The sequence below is a fragment of the Solanum tuberosum genome, unplaced genomic scaffold, assembly GCF_000226075.1.
Source record: "Solanum tuberosum cultivar DM 1-3 516 R44 unplaced genomic scaffold, SolTub_3.0 scf00358, whole genome shotgun sequence".
Classification (NCBI taxonomy): Eukaryota; Viridiplantae; Streptophyta; class Magnoliopsida; order Solanales; family Solanaceae; genus Solanum; species Solanum tuberosum.
The window spans coordinates 447,572-464,982 of record NW_006239288.1 but is presented as its reverse complement, the minus strand read 5'-3'; the positions used below and the strand labels follow the sequence as shown (position 1 = coordinate 464,982).

At 36.6% G+C, this 17,411-nt stretch overlaps 2 protein-coding genes and 1 pseudogene across 2 annotated transcripts; all 3 read left to right on the top strand.

Annotated features, from left to right (window-relative positions):
* Window positions 1–1,217: 1,217 nt before the first annotated feature.
* Window positions 1,218–9,302, top strand: LOC102588312 (uncharacterized). Its single transcript, XM_006361583.2, has 5 exons — window positions 1,218–1,418; window positions 4,865–5,076; window positions 6,742–6,981; window positions 8,349–8,500; window positions 8,869–9,302. The coding sequence occupies exons 1-5, from the start codon at window positions 1,311–1,313 to the stop codon at window positions 9,057–9,059; spliced, it is 903 nt and encodes a 300-aa protein (XP_006361645.1). The 5' UTR covers window positions 1,218–1,310; the 3' UTR covers window positions 9,060–9,302.
* An 870-nt stretch (window positions 9,303–10,172) lies between these two features.
* Window positions 10,173–12,616, top strand: LOC102593745 (probable serine/threonine-protein kinase At1g54610). Its single transcript, XM_015315391.1, has one exon. It carries the CDS (start codon window positions 10,519–10,521, stop codon window positions 12,469–12,471), a length of 1,953 nt encoding a protein of 650 aa, XP_015170877.1. The 5' UTR covers window positions 10,173–10,518; the 3' UTR covers window positions 12,472–12,616.
* A 1,050-nt stretch (window positions 12,617–13,666) lies between these two features.
* On the top strand, window positions 13,667–15,145 carry LOC102593419 (probable serine/threonine-protein kinase At1g54610; annotated as a pseudogene).
* Window positions 15,146–17,411: the final 2,266 nt, after the last annotated feature.

Genomic DNA, 17,411 nt, shown 5'->3' with positions numbered 1-17,411 from the left:
AAAGGTAATAGCAATACTTTTGACATTTATAACAATCATCTTCTTTCCCAATTATTTCAACACCATTGTTGATTAAAAGTTGAGCTCCTTTTTACCTCTCATTCAATTTTTCCTCTACAATTTTTTTTTTGGTTACTTTTTCTGTTTGTCATTCTTCAGACTCGTGCATATCCTTCATTAGTACTCAATTTTTTTAGTTTTATTTTTGCTCGTTTATATTTTTCGTTTTTCAAAAACTTAATTATGATTATATATTTTTGTTATTATGGACTTGCTGAACTTGAGATGTCAAGAACACTAACCAATCCTACAAGAATGTTTAGAAATGCCAAAAATATACAATTAGTGATGAATGTGGATTTAGCCGATGGGTTCATTTAGTTAATCCAACATATCAAAAACAATATGTAGTTAAAAATAATTGTATTAAGCTTTTAAAAGATAGTATATTTGTTATTTTTGCACTTTAACCCTATTATAAAGGCATAGACTTTGAGATTTTACTTCCACATAATTGAATTTTACACAATTCGAATGAAGAATTGACTTACATGCCGATGAATTAGTGTCGTAGTGATCTTGAATTTTAGATCGTAACACCTAGATATGCAATATTATTTGTCTACAATAGGAAGTAATTAGCTATGGTACAAACAGGTGGTCTTAGTATTTGCTAGGCCAAAAGTTTTGTACAAGCAGTCAATAATTTCTTAATTAGACCGTTAAGAAATATTGTTCCACTAAAAAGACGATTAACAAAAGATGATTAACAAAAGTTTGCTTCATTTGATTCATTATTACACGCTATATAACATTTCAATCTGCTTCAAGTTATTCGTCATAGTTCAACATTTCGATCCTCGAATCTTCGATGACTCTTATAATTGAGATAACATGACATTAAAATCTAAAGAAGTAAACACAAAACCTTAAATTATAACTATAAATATAGAAATAAATTTAAATATTTTTTTTGAAATATTTTAACACTTAACATTGATCCGTCATACTTTAGTGTTCCATTAATTTTAATAACAAATACTAGTAACTTTCTAATGTAAAGTTCCAAAAATATAATTTAAAAGGAAAAAAATGAAGAAAATTATTTATACTCCAAACATTGCTAGATGATTCACCAAATAAAACAACGTGGCTTGTTCCTATTGGAGTAGATAGTGAAAAAATACGTAGCTAAAAAATAGAGAGCAAAATTAGACTAACATTTATTATTGAAAAAAAAGGGGTGAGCTATACTCCGATCTTCAAAAACAATAGAAGCAAAAAAAGAAGAGAAAATTGAGAAAGCTTCAATGGCGGAAAAACATGAAAATCTCAGCTCAACCTCGGAACAACATTCGTCTTCTTCTGCCTCTGCTTATCAAAAATCTCCAGAAGATACCCTCAAGAAACAACCCCAGGTGCCCATTTTCTCAATTAAGTTACTTTTTTTTGTTTTTGGTGATTTCAAGAATTGACTTTTTGTGGAAATTGTTTGTTGGGTATGAACTCGAATTGAATAAATTAATTTTTTTCTTAGTGGTGTGATATTTCTGAATTAGATGGAGTTCCTTCTTTTGCCTTCTCGTTTTATGATGGATGTAAAGTAGAATTTTGTTTTGTTGGTGGAAAATTAGGGTATGTAGTTTGATGTTAATGTTTTTGGCTTAAAGAATCCTTGTTGTATATTCAATGTATCTACGATTCAGGAATTCCATAAAAAAAACTGGTGTTGATTATAAAAAAATTGATCTTTGGTCTATTTAAAGTTGTTGATAAGGGCTAAACGTGTAAGTAGGAAAGATGTATGCGATTTGAAGTTCCTCTCTGTGTGTGTGTGATGGGGATACAGTAAAACCTCATCCCGGAACCCTCTTCCAAGTGAAGACAGCTGTGCCTTCCCAATTTGATCCCAGATTCTAGGTTGAAAGTGGAATGTTCGTGCGCCACTGGAATAACCTCTCTTGTCATTTTCCGGGCTTTAATCTTTGGAGTTCAATGTCTTTTACGTGTCAAAAATTAATGTCCGTTGTAAACAAACCCTACACATGTGTCCGTTGTACATATACCTTAGCATGTTTCTGTGAGTGGAAGTGAAAAATTAATGTCCGTTGTAAACAAACCCTACACACGTGTCCGTTGTACATATACCTTAGCATGTTTCTGTGAGTGGAAGTGAAAAATTAATGTCCGTTGTAAATGAACCCTACACACATGTCCATTGTACAATTACCTTAGCACGTTTCTGTGAGTGGAAAATTAATGTCCGTTGTAAACGAACCCTACACACATGTCCATTGTACATATACCTTAGCACGTTTCTGTGAGTGGAAGTGAAAAATTAATGTCCGTTGTAAATGAACCCTACACACATGTCCATTGTACAATTACCTTAGCACGTTTCTGTGAGTGGAAGTGAAAAATTAATGTCCGTTGTAAATGAACCCTACACACATGTCCATTGTACAATTACCTTAGCACGTTTCTGTGAGTGGAAGTGAAAAATTAATGTCCGTTGTAAATGAACCCTACACACATGTCCATTGTACAATTACCTTAGCACGTTTCTGTGAGTGGAAAATTAATGTCCGTTGTAAACGAACCCTACACACGTGTCCGTTGTACATATACCTTAGCACGTTTCTGTGAGTGGAAGTGAAAAATTAATGTCCGTTGTAAATGAACCCTACACACATGTCCATTGTACATATACCTTAGCACGTTTCTGTGAGTGGAAGTGAAAAATTAATGTCCGTTGTAAATGAACCCTACACATGTGTCCATTGTACATATACCTTAGCATGTTTCTGTGAGTGGAAGGGAAAAATTAATGTCCGTTGGAAACAAACCCTACACATGTGTCCGTTGTACATATACCTTAGCATGTTTCTGTGAGTGGAAGGGAAAAATTTAATATCCGTTTTAAACAAACCCTACACATGTGTCCATTGTACATATACCTTATCACGTTTCTGTGAGTGGAAAATTAATGTCCGTTGGAAACAAACCCTACACATGTGTCCATTGTACATATACCTTAGCTTGTTTCTGTGAGTGGAAGGGAAAAATTTAATATCCGTTGTAAACAAACCCTACACACGTGTCCGTTGTACATATACCTTAGCTTGTTTCTGTGAGTGGAAGGGAAAAATTAATGTCCGTTGTAAACAAACCCTACACACGTGTCCATTGTACATATACCTTATCACGTTTCTGTGAGTGGAAAATTAATGTCCGTTGGAAACAAACCCTACACATGTGTCCGTTGTACATATACCTTAGCACGTTTCTGTGAGTGGAAGTGGAAAATTAATGTCCGTTGGAAACAAACCCTACACATGTGTCCGTTGTACATATACCTTAGCATGTTTCTGTGAGTGGAAGTGAAAAATTTAATATCCGTTGTAAACAAACCCTACACACGTGTCCATTGTACATATACCTTAGCTTGTTTCTGTGAGTGGAAGTGAAAAATTAATGTCTGTTGTAAACAAACCCTACACACATGTCCGTTGTACATGTACCTTAGCACGTTTCTGTGAGTGAAAGTAAGCTATAATGAGGAGAAGTACAATGTCTTGGTAGCTGAATAACCCTAATGAAGTTATAGGTTCTTGGTTTGCTTGCTTTTGATGTCATTATCAAGCATCCAACATTCTCTATTTGTAAAGCATTAATTACAGCTCGAAAATTGGTAAGAGTCAATGTCATGCTTACACATCGGAGGATGTTATATCTCAATCTACATGGACCTGCTAAACATGTGCTGAATCACTAGACGCGTTAAAAAGGAAATCTATCTTATCTAGGAAAGGACAAAAAATGTTTTTTTGGTGGGAGTGGGGGAAGAGGTAAAAACTTACCCGCACTTGGTATTTACCCTAAACCAGGAAAAAAAGATGTCCTTTTAACTTTCCAGAGCCACGAAATGCTATCGATTAGTTGCATAATCCTGTGTCTTTGGGAGAGCTACATTGCAGATTGAAATGTAGAAATTCTAAATTGTCTTTCTAATGTTGAGTCCTTCTTGCTTTTCATAATGTATGGATGCATCGATGACTGTTTTTGCTTCATATGCGTGGATGCGATTCCATTTGGAATATTCTTTTTAATTTGTTGCACTCTTTATTATAGCCATGATGTAGTGGGTAAATCAGAGATTGGTTATCCGTCACTTTTGGATACTGATTGAGATTTAAAACCAATTTTGCACACTGAGGTGAAGGGAGTTTCCGAACAGCCTGACACTTCTTTGGAATTTAAGACCCAAGAAATAGCTCATTTAGCACTATACCTCCCACTTCACTCACATATCTTCTTTTTTTGACTTCTACATTTAGATATGTTTAATCATACAAAATAAGATACAACTGGATACGTTTATCCAAACTGCTTGTAGCATTCTTCGTTTACTTGGTTCCCCCAATTTATTCAATTATATGAATTTTCTTTATCCAACTTGTGGACCACAATCCCATTTTTAGAGTATGATTTTTCATCAATTCCTACCTTACCATTCAATCTGGTTTTAGGGGTGCGTGCATCAAGTGAAGATTAATGGAGTGGTAATCTGGAAGAGTTAATTCAAAAGATGCTTCTCTGTTATGAACTTGATTGCACCACTCACGACAATTGCTGAATTTGGTAGGATTATAAGTCTTGGTCGATGCCTAACAAGACAGTCATGCGAGTTGTCTTTATTTATGCCCATTGATGTCAAAAGGATTTACTGGCCACCTTTTGGTAGGCAAATGCCTTTGCAATTTTGAGAGCCTGGATATTTGCAGCCACTAACTTTTCCTTTTCAGTAGGATAACTTACTTGCATTTGAGAAGTTATTCGCTAATTCTTTTATCTGTTTTTACAGCTCCCATCATTTCAGGGTTCACCGATGGTGAATTATCAGATGCTCCAAGCCATGTATCCTACACTACTTCCTGGATCTCTTGGTATGCAGCCAATCCAGGAGGAGTTGAACCATGGACCAGGCCTTTATGCTGTACCTGTTACCCCTTTTATGGGACAATATGCAGGGTTTCCACCAAACACTCTAATTCCATTTACTTACGCTGTACCTACGTAAGTGTCCCTGAGACTTCAGATCTAGTTTTTGATGTATAAGTTGTCATCATCATCTTTAGCCTCTGTAATTGGCATGCTGACTTCTCTTCCAGCATGGAACAACACATGAATTAAATAGGTTTCCTTATTTTCCATTGTTCCATTTGAATTAATGCATCATATTCAGTTAGATAGCTGTATCTGCCTAGTACTCAGCTTCTTGACTCCATATCTGATGTAGCAAGAATTGTAGATTTGTGCATGTAGCTGAAGTTCTCTATTCAGGAGTACAACATGTCATGTGTTTAAGAAATTCTCTGCTGCATCAGTAGAAGTGCGTTTTAGCCAATTTTGGTTCGTTTTTTAAAAAAGCTCCTCCAAGTCCATAGCACCAGCGGATTAACACTTCTGGCTAGACAATGGAAACATGGTAACTAAAGTTGCTGCAGTCTAGAATATCCAACCTCCTTTAAAAATCATCCAAGAGTAGGAAAATAAAAATAAATAGAATGATAATAATGACAAAAAGAACAAGACTTACCTGTCACAGACCATTTAAGTTGGAATGAGGATGATTTAGTATTTCTTGGTAAACCTACAAATCTGCTGTTCAGAGCTTTTTGTGTACATGCAATACACTCACTAAATTCTGGCACCTTCTTTATGCTAGAAATGTTTGACACCCCTTTGACTTGTGAATTTATATTTTGGAATTGAAGTCTAAACTAGCAAAAAGAACTACAATGCCACAATTCCAACCAAGTTAGGGTTGGCTACATTAATCCTCATTGACCATGTCGCTCCATTTAAACTTCTCAGGCAGTTCTCTTAAACTCTGCAAAAGTTATGTTAGATAGTTGTTAGTCTTTAATAGGCAAGTAACTGATCTTAGTATTCAGTTAAGTTTTTGGATCATTTGTGGCAGGGAGGGAGAAAGATTGTGATTGTGATTTATTTATTTGAATCAAAGAACTTCAATTTTTTTGATTCTCTGTAGCAAAATACGGTAAAAGCTTTTTATAGATGCACAGTAAACAGTTCTCATTTTTGCTTTCTCTCCTTGAAGAACTCCTGTAACATTTCATGTTGGCCAAGTCTCAGATTCTGGTCTGCGGCATTATATCATCATTAAGGTTGAACTCCTGAATGTGGTGTCGTACTGTGCTGGAAATGATTTATGTGACTAGCACCTTTTCCTGTACATACTTAGCAGCTTTTTTGCTGCTGATTATAAATAACACTTTTTTACTTTAACCTGATCAACAAATTAAAAGATGTTACTCTGCTCGTTTCTCTTTCTGTTCTCTATTTGGTGTTCATGCCTCTTAGTTGCTTGAAGATACATAGTTCTTTGTTACCATTGTTGTACTTATCATCTGCTTAAATGACATCAACCTAAAATACTAGGGATGAAGCCATACTTACTTCTCATGCACCTGGAAACTAGTAGGTATATATATCCAATCAATTGCATGTCATGTTATTGATATCTTTATTCCCTTCATTTGCCTTCATACTCTGACAAAACACGAAGCCCCGATGTTGAGTGCTTAAGCCGGAAGTATTGGAAGTTATACTTTCTAGTTTCTTAAAAGGGCTACTTCCCTAAAAAACTTATTCGAGCAGAGCCTTATTAGTCTCTCCTTGCAAAAATTAAAAAACAAAACATGCTGCTCTTGACAGTGGACCTAGTATTCCAGAAAATGGAGCTGTAGGTGAGGAGCAAGGTCAGATGGGACAGCAGCAGCCTCAGCAGCAACAGCTTGGACCCCAACGACAAATAGTTGTCAGAAGATTTCAAATTGCATTTCAGCTAGATCTCTTGCTTATTTTGAAGCTGGCTGCAGTGATTTTTTTGTTCAATCAAGATGGATCAAGACAGAGGCTTGTTCTGCTTGTGTTTTTAGCTTCACTTGTGTACCTGTAAGTATTTGTCAATTATGATCACTTCTATTTCCTTTTTATTTATTTATTTTATTTGTTGTGATGTGCGTTACTCAAGCCGAGGGTCTTTTCGAAACCGTCTCTCTACTTCCACAAGGTAGGGATAAGTCTGCGTACACTCTACCCTTCCCGGACCCCACTTATGGGACTACACTGAGTTGTTGCTTATTCATTTTATTAAATACTAACAATTTGGTCTTAGAAAGTTGTTGTGACAATTAAGAATTCTTTTGGACGCGTCAAGTTCTGCAACATAACCAATATCAATGAGAATGTGGATATACTAAAAGATAAACTAAAGTTTCCTTTTTCTATGGAAAAGAAAACAGCTAAGTTGTCCCTACATTTGTTTTGTTCTCCTAAATAGCATTCAGATCTTCAGTTGATTTTTATAGTTTATCACATCCCATTTCCTTGGTTTCCTTTCTTGGGCATAGTTCTTTTGGTGCATTTTGGTCTCCTTTTCCATTCTCTCTTTGCTCCATTGTGGAACACTAAAGTGAATTGTTCATTGTCTTGAAGGTGAACCCTCTAGCTTTTCTCCCGACCATTTATGCTTGTTTACTGTCCCCATTAGGTATGTTTGCGTACCACAGTAACCAACTTGAACAAGGGTGTGTTCGGTTTGAAGGAAAATGTTTTCTAGGAAAATACGTGGGTCCTACTAATTTTTCTTGTGTTTGGTAAGTAAGCAAAAAATATTATCCTAAAAGCCTTTGTATATAACTTAGACAAATACTATGGGAGGTGGGGTCGGGAGGTATGGGTGTGGGATGGGGGGAATGAGGGCTATGGGGTGGGAGTGAAGATGACGTGCATTTGGAGTGTAGGGAGGAAACAATCAATGTGGAATGTCACTAGTAGAGCTTGTTTTTCCTACTTCCATTAGGGAGCTTATTTTTCTCATTTTTAAGGAGCTGGTTTTCCTGGAGAAAGTGTATTCCAAAATATTTGACAGCCGAACATGGGAAAATTGGAATTAGTGCTAAAATGCCTCCATATTTTTCGTTTCTTAGTTTTTTCTAATGATAAAATCATATAATTTGCATTGTGGTTGAATTGCCTATGAAAGAGGGAGAACTTAGAGCCTGTTTGGATAGGCTTATAACTTAATGACTTATATTAGGAATCTTTAACTTACGACTTTTGGCTTATTTTTGTTCTTTGGCTTAAAAGCACTTCTTATCTTACCCAAAGACTACAAAAGTGCTTAAAACTATTTGGCGTAAAAGCACCTAAAAATAAGCCAATCCAAACAGGATCTTACGATTGTGTTCATTGAAATATGTCTTTTGTTTTTGCTTTGTCGTTAAGTCACGCCATATATTTCCTGTTGGTCATTGTAGATATCAAACTGGAGCTCTTACACCTTTGGTACGGTGGCTTTCACAAGGAATGCAGAGGGCTGCTGCACCTCCTCAACCACCTAGGCCAGCTGTCAGGGCAGATAATGTACCAGGTGCTGGAAGGCAAGGAAATGACAATGTTGCAGCTGGAGGTACTTCCGTTTAGCTTATGTCAATAAATAGATAAACACATCTTAGATGTACATGGGGACTGTGCCCTTGTTGTCCTGCCCAGCACCATCTTGGTGCATCACCCTTTACATTCTCTCAAAAGAAAGATATAACACATTGTAGGCTGGAGTACTGATAAACCGACACTTGGTGCCTTTCTTTTTGGGTAGGTTTCAGAATTTTAGTCCTCCTTTTATAAAACTAACCATGTCAATTTACCAACATCAACTGAATGTTGCTTTCATGTTGGTCTGGAATGTCAGCTGGGAAATGTGTGCATTCATAACGTAAGAGTTAATGTGGATACCGGAACATCTCTTAACTCTTCTTTGTCATATTGTTCTTGCAGAGGGACAACCTGGAGGTGAGAATGAAAATCTACTAGGTAACAACGTAAATAGGGTAGGTGAGAATGAGCAGGCAGTGGAACCCAGAGCTGCTGACGGTGGCAACCGCTGGTGGGGTATTGCAAAGGAGATCCAAATGATTGTCTTTGGCTTCATAACTTCCCTTCTTCCAGGTTTTCACAACATTGACTAGATTGTACAGATCAAGTAGCAGTTGCAGATAGCAAAGAGGGATGAAGAGAACTTTCCCTGTTTTCAAAATTTACAATAGCCAATATTCTGTTGCTACCATGTGTTTTGAGAGGACATCAAATGTATAACTTAAAGATTGTTTTCTCTTCTATTTGGTCATAACATAGATCTAAATGATGTTGTTGTTCTTAATATGATTGGCGAGGTTGTGTTTAATTAGTGAAAATAGTTGCTTAATCCTCTACTTATGTTATTAACTTGGGGTGGGCGTTTGGTATTTCGAAGTTTGGTTAACTTTGGTACGGGTTTGATTTGGCAATTCGGTTTTCGGTGATCTATGATCACTCCTATTTGTGATCACATTGTGGTGATTAAAACTTGCCAAATTTGTTCTCAGCGTTCTTGTAACTCACAAATGAAATATAGGCTGTGTTCGGTATGAAGGAAAATATTTTCTTCAATTTCTCATGTTCGGTTGGTCAAGTATCTTGGAAAACAAATTTTCTCTAAGAAAATGAGCTTCTTAGAAGTGAGGCTAATGACTTTACTAATGAAAGTATGGAAGATAAGTTGATCCAGTGATATTTCACATTGATTCATTGTGTTCTCTCACTCTCCAATACACTTCATCTTTACCTTCACCCCCATAGCCCTCATTCCCGCCATCCCCCACTCCTACCTCCCTGCACTCACCTTTCATAGTATTTGTGTAAAGTATATATAAATGCATTTAGAATAATATTTTTTGCTTAGCTACCGATCACATAAGAAACCCACTTATTTTCTTGGCATACATTTTCCGCGAAAAATATTTTCCTTTTTACTAAACGCACCCATAACTTCTTATCATAAAAACAATGAACTAGAAATCATATAATTTGATTAGTTTTAGGATTCCCACCCTCCTTGTACAGGAACTTTGCTTATTTTTGTACATGAATAGAGCAAGCATTTTTAATTGGTAGGATTTTAGTTATATGATAAATTATCAACATTATCTCAACTAATATTTTAGTGATTCTCTTGATTTTCAACTAATGACATAATAGTTCTTTTGGCAACAAATTCTATTACTAGTTTTTTTTATACTTCACCTACATCTTGCTATAGTCGTCTGAATTGCCTTGCAAGCGCTGCATCTATATGGTAAGCCTACTTCGCAAAAGCGTGTAAATAGAAGACCCTTTTTTTGGATTGTCTTGTTTTTTCAGGAAGAAAACCTTAGCACAAGGAGACAGAAATATGTATTTGTATAATGATGATTTCTAGGATAAAGTTTTTGTTTACAACTCAGGCTACTGTTATTGTTTTTATGAAGTCAACTCCCTTGATTTGTGATTTTAGTTCTCCTACATCTTTCTATTAATGTTTGTTTTCTTGGTATGTAACCAAAGCTTTAAGAAAGAATAATTAGTTTGTGTTGTAAAACAAGACTTAGATTGCTTTTCATTTGGAAAACTATGGGTTCCAGTCATGGAAAATCTTCAACTATGAGGGATCGATCAGTTGAAGGAACGGTATCCTCAGATGTAGTTGAGACATTTGTGGCAGAAGAAAAGGAAGAAATCCTTCACACCAGGAGATGGAAACTGAATCCAAGACTCAGCAGAGGAGTAACAAAAGGAATAGAAGGTGAACTAGTTGTTGCTGGATGGCCTATTTGGCTTGTTGCAGCTGCTGGTAATGCTTTAAATGGATGGCTTCCAAGAAGTATTGATACTTTAGACAAAATAGATAAAATTGGCCAGGGAACTTACAGTAATGTCTACATCGCTCGCGATTGTTTGCTCAATAAGCTTGTTGCTCTGAAGAAGGTTCGTTTTGACACATTTGATCCCGAGAGTGTCAAGTTTATGGCAAGAGAGATCATTATATTAAGAAGGCTTGGTGATCACCCGAATGTTATCAAATTGGAAGGTTTAGCCATCTCAAAAATGAAGTACAGTTTGTACCTTGTTTTTGAATGCATGGAATATGATCTCAAGGCAATTCAAGAACACAAAGGTGTCAAGTTTTCTGAACCTGAAATCAAATGTTACATGAACCAGCTGCTTAAAGGGCTTGATCACTGCCATAGCCATGGTATCTTGCATCGAGATGTAAAAACTTCTAACTTATTAGTTGATAAAGATGGTATCCTAAAACTTGCAGATTTTGGGTTGTCAACATTTTTTGATCCAGAACAAAGCAAGCCTTTAACTAGCAAAATTGTGACTCTCTGGTATCGGCCACCAGAACTTTTACTTGGATCAAATAGTTATGGAGTTGGAGTTGATTTATGGGGTGTTGGTTGTGTACTTGGTGAACTATTTACTGGCAAGCCTATTATGCCTGGTAAAACTGAAGTTGAGCAATTGCATAAAATCTTCAAGCTCTGTGGTTCTCCATCTGATGATTTTTGGAACAAATCCAAATTGCCTAATGCAAAGATATTTAAGCCAAAAGAGCCTTATAGACGGATTCTTTACACGACCTTCCATGATCTTCCTGCAGCTGCTGTAGGACTAATGGACACTTTACTTTCCTTAAAAGCTGAATATAGAGGGACAGCAGCTCTTGCTCTTCAGAATGAGTTTTTCACAACAGAACCATTTGCTTGTGATACCTCAAGTTTGCCACAATCCCCCCCCAGAGCAGAGATTTATGCAAAAATGACTGAAATCAAGAGGAGGGTCCGGAATTATGCACACGATAGAAGTGTAAGGGCAATTCCAGCAGCTGAAGCTAATGCGGAATTAAAGAGTAACATAGACCGAAGACAACTCCTTACCCATTCAAAAGCCCGGAATAGGCTTGAAAAAACAAATGAATATGTCTCAGGAGGTGTTCTAGATGAAGGAACAAACTCTTCTGAATGTTTTCAGGTGTCCAGCAGAAAAGAGGGCTCAGTGAATTATACTCAGAGAGAGATAAGGAAAGAACCAAACCATGATATCAAAGGAAAGAAGAAGTGGTCAGGTCCATTACTCAGAGAGCACGACAACATGATTCTTGGGAAGGAATCAACAGCTAAAGGGAATGACCATGACTCGAAGGGAAAGACAAATCTAGGTCCATCAACATCGACTAATGATCAAATATTTACTCTATTACCTGACAAATGGACCAATATGCAGGGCTTACCAAGAGAGCATAAGGCACGGATCCTAAAAGATGCTCAATTGGTGATGTCTGACAAGAAAAAAATGTCGGAAGGGGAAGGTAATAACTCCAACAAACTTATTGAACAATTGTTTCCTCCTGCAGAGTCAGATGGCCTTGATTTCCTGGAAGACAGCCAATTTTTTTGTCCACTTCCATTTACATCAAAACCAATTGATGTGGATCGAATAATTAGAGAGCACGACCGACAGATCCAAGAATCTGTTGAACGCGCCAAGCAACAGAAGAAACTAGCTAAAGCTCGGTATTGAGGTATGAAAACCAATACAAGCTGCTTGGATATTCACTTTTTTTACAGAAAAAAGTACATTCGGACCTGGTTCAATATAGTCTATTTCCAGAATGGGAAAGTGAAACTAATTATCCCGCTTACTGCAACAAGCACTCAGACTTTATAAAGGTCTGGTTAGCAATCAGAGACATAATGACTTTCTATGGCTCAGATACAATGATACAGTTATGCCTAACTATTTGCCAGGACTGTTGATCAGTAAGAGATTTTTGGTTGGAAATCCTTCTTGATTTTAGACTTCCTATATGAAATGTGTAATCTCATACAGTTAGCTTTTCTTGAAGTGCTCAATATTAAGTTGGTCTGGAAGTTGTTTTCATAAGTTTGTTTTTTGAAATTTCTTCTTTAAATCGTGGATCGCGATCTGCTGTCATACTTTGATTTTGTATACCCATTCCCTTTAATTTCTCGTGCAATGGCTTGCCTCGATAGATTCATTGATGCATCCCAGTAACTTGTAGCCCGACCGACCCCTTCGTCTGCTTTTCATAGTGTATATCTGTTGTGATAAGTATTAAAAATTCATCAGCAACATCCTTCTATAGTTTAAGCATTGCTGTCATTGTAAAACACTACTACGCACTGCCATGCTGCAACAAGTACTTAGACTTCACAAAAGTTGCCAATTTGTAACATCTTTGATCTGACCGTCTGTGCCTCAGATTGAATCTTTAACTTGATGCAATTGGTACAGAAAGAATGAAGCAAACATATAGAATCTTTAAACTTGATGCAATTGCCAATATAGAGTATGTTGTTGTACTGACCAACTTAATATCAGAAACCATTTGTCAAGAGAATATTTTCAGAAAAATACTTGTTTTTCTACACAAATATATTTCTCAAAAATTCTTTTCAACCTACCAAAGACAGTGCATCTTAAATGTACTCATCTAAGAAGTTCCTATACCAAACAAAACTCAGGTATTCTTACTCTCCCCGGTGAGCTACTATATAGAACCTTTTGTCTCTTTCACTAAATTATTCTTATTATTATATTTGTACCAAATTGATGATTTCTAGGACACTTCTTTGTTTACAAAGCCAACCATTATTGCTTTATGAAGTCAACTATCTACGAATGTTTGTTTTCTTGGTATCTAACCAAATCTTTAGGAAACTAGTTTTTTAAATTGGTTTTCATTTTGGAAACTATGGATTTCAGATACAGTAGAATATTTTCAACTATCCGAGATGAATCAGATGAAGGAACAAAAGCTTCAGATGTTGGAGTTGAGACATTTACGGCAGAAGAAATTTTTCATGCCAGGAGACGGAAACCGAATACAAGACTCAGCAGAGGAGTACCAAAAGGCATTAAAGGTGACCTAGTTGCTGCTGGATGGCCTAATTGGCTTGTTGCAGCTGCTGGTAATGCTTTAAATGGATGGCTTCCAAGAAGAGCTGATGCTTTTGAGTTTGTAGATTTGATTGGCCAGGGAGCTTACAGTAATGCATACAAGGCTCGAGATACTGTGCTTAATAAGGTTGTTGCTCTGAAGAAAGTTCGTTTGGACAATCTTGATCCTGAGAGTGTCATATCTTTATGGCGAGAGAGATCATCATATTGAGAAGGCCTTGTGATCACCCGAATGTTATCAAATTGGAAGGTGTAGTCACCTAGAAATTGTCCTGCAGTTTGTACCTTGTTTTTGATTGCATGGAATATGATCTCAAGGCAATTCAAGAACACAAAGGTCTCAAGTTTTCTGAACCTGAAATCAAATGTTACATGAACCAGCTGCTTAAAGGGCTTAATCACTGCCATAGCTGTGGTATCTTGCATCAAGATATAAAGACTTCTAACCTGCTAATTAGTTAACAAATAAGGTATCCTGAAAATTGCAGATTTTGGGTTGTCAACATTTTTTGATCCAGAACAAAGCATTCCCTTGACTAGCAATATTGTGACTCTCTGGTATCGGCCACCGGAACTTTTGCTTGGATCAAATTGTTATGGAGTTGGAGTTGATTTATGGGGTGTTGGTTGTGTACTTGGTGAACTATTTACTGGCAAGCCTATTATGCCTGGTAAAACTGAAGTTGAGCAACTGCATAAAGTCTTAAAGCTCTGTGGTTCTCCATCTGATGATTTTTGGCAAAAACCCAAATTGCCTAATGCAAAGATATTTAAGCCAATAGAGCCTTATAGGAGGAATCTCGAGGCGACCTTTCATGATGTTCCTGCTGCTGCTGTTAGACTAATGGACACTTTAATTTCCATAGAAGCTGAATATAGAGGGACTGCAGCTCTTGCTCTTAAGAGTGAGTTTTTCACAACAGAACCATTTGCTTGTGATGCCTCAAGTTTGCCACAATGTCCCCCCTGCAGAGAGATCAGTGCACAATTTTATGCAAAAAAGACAGAAATCATGGGAAGAAGGGACCAACAGTATGTACGCAATAGGATAAGGGCAATTCAAGTAGATGAAGCTAATGCACCATTGGAGAGAAACATGGACAGAAGACGACTCCTTCCCCTTGCAAAATCCCGGAATAAGCTTGATAAAAAAAATGAATATGTAACAGGAGGTGTTCTAAAAGAAGGAACAAACTCTTCTGCATTTTTTCAGGTGTCCAGCAGAAAAGAACCAATTCATGATGACCATGATAGCAAGGGAAAGAAGAAGTGATCAGGTCCACTACATGCTCCATCAGATAAAATGCAGGATTTAATCCTCAATGCTGTTACACCTGTGAGGCTTGAAAAGGGATCAACAGCTAAGGGGAATGACAATGACCAAATATCTACTCTTTTACCTGCGAAAGGGACCAGTAGGCAGGGCATACCAAGAGAGCACGAGGCACGGATCCTAAAAGATGTGCAATGGGTGATGTCTGAAAAGGAAAAAATAGCAAAAGGGGAAGGCAATAACTCAAAGGTAAAGAACCAACTTATTGAACCTGCAGAATCAAATGGCCATGACTTCCTGGAAGACAACCAATATTTTGGTCCACTTCCATCTGAATTAAAACCAATGGATGTGGATAGAATACTTAGAGCGCACGACCAACAGGTCCAAGAATCTGTTGAACGCACCAATCAACAGAAAAAACTAGTTAAAGCTCGGTTTTGAGGCATGAAAACCAACATAAGCTGTTTGGATAACCACTGTTTTCTACAGAGAAAAAGTCTAGAATGGGAAGGTGAAACTAGCTATCCCGCTTACCATACTGCATGCAACAAGTACTCAGACTTTATAAAAGTTACCAATTAGTGACATGCGACCTTCTGATCCTCATTTTGTATCTAGATGCAATGATACATGAATGATTAAGCATTGGAGAGAGGTGATTAGACAAGACATGACACAACTTCAACTTACCTAAGACATGATCACTTCAGATGGGAGGTTGTGGCGTGCAAACAGTGTATTGTCTGGTTACCCATCCTTACTAACAATTGCAGTATTGCTCCTGTAGTTTTTTGTCCTTTGAAATTTGTTACTACCGGTTGTTTTTTTGTACTTAGACTACTATTTAAGTTTGTTGTAGTTATTGTCATGTAACTATTTATTTATTTGTTACTATTTGATATTTCTTGTACTTGTGTTACTTCTTTTTTTTGGACTGCATTGGACGATTTTTCCTTGAGCTGAGGGTCTATCGGAAACACCCTCTCTACCCGTGAGGTAAAGTTAAGGTATGTGCATACTCCTCCTCAAATCCTACTTTGTGGCATATTAGTGAGCAAGTTGTTGTTGTGGTTTTTTAACAAAGACAACTAATAATTATTTTGACAGCAATAAGGAATTAAATGGACTCTATTACTTCTTTTGAAATATTCCAGCTACTAAATGAAAAAGAAGAAGAAGAAGATTAAGAGCCCATTTGACTTAGCTGAATTATAGGGATAAAAAAAACTTGCCAAATTAGGAGCTTGAACAAAAACTGTGTATCCTAGTTCCTACTAGGGAACTTGTTATCTAGTGCTGACCAATTTTATAAACTCAAATAAATTTAAAGACTATATGATAAACTACCATAAATCTCTAATAAATATTTTTCAAAAATAAATAAATCACCTGACCAATTTAGTAGAGGACGCGTACCAGTAGGTTAGTAGGTAGTGGAGAGTTGTTTTGCTTTTTGAGGGTATGAAAACCAATACAAGCTGCTTGGATATTCACTCTTTTTACAGGAAAAAGTCCATTCAGGCTTGGATCAATATAGTCTATTTCTAGAACGGGAAGTTGAAACTAATTATCCCAGTTGCCATACTGCGACAAGTACTCGGACTTTATAAAGGTTACCAATGAGAGACATGTGACTTTGTATACCTCAGATTGTACCTAAATACAATGATACAGGAACAATGAAGCAAATGTACAAGTGTATTTTTACTGGTACAGGAATAATAATCTTTATCCCAATGTGGCCTTGTTTTAGTATTAGTGTTGTCCCTCACTTGGACAATCATGCTCCCTTGTTGGATTATTTGACTATTGATGTAAACTCATTCCAGTTCTTTTTGAGATAGTTGATGATCCAATGGGGGAGCAAAGTCTATTGAAATGACAAAGAAAGTAAATAGTTCAACTTTTGATGTGATAAGTTTGATCACAAGTGCTTTTGTTTAACCATCCACTGTCAGAAACTCACTTGTCTTCCTGTTACTCTTCTCACACAAAAATAGTCATTTCCAGACCTGGATAGACGCATAGTTTATTTGAAGGAAAAAAACTAAAGGGGGAAGGGGGGTGTTAGTTTTCAGAGAAGGAAAAACATAACAATCTGGTTTTATTTTGTTATTGAACAAGTAGGAACATTAGTTTGATAAACCAACAAAGAAAAAATTTATGAAAGCAAAACTACTAACTTCATTATAAAACAGAGATTTATAGAGTTTACAAGTAAACCAACTCCTAAGGATAAGATTAAAAAACTAAGGATAAGATA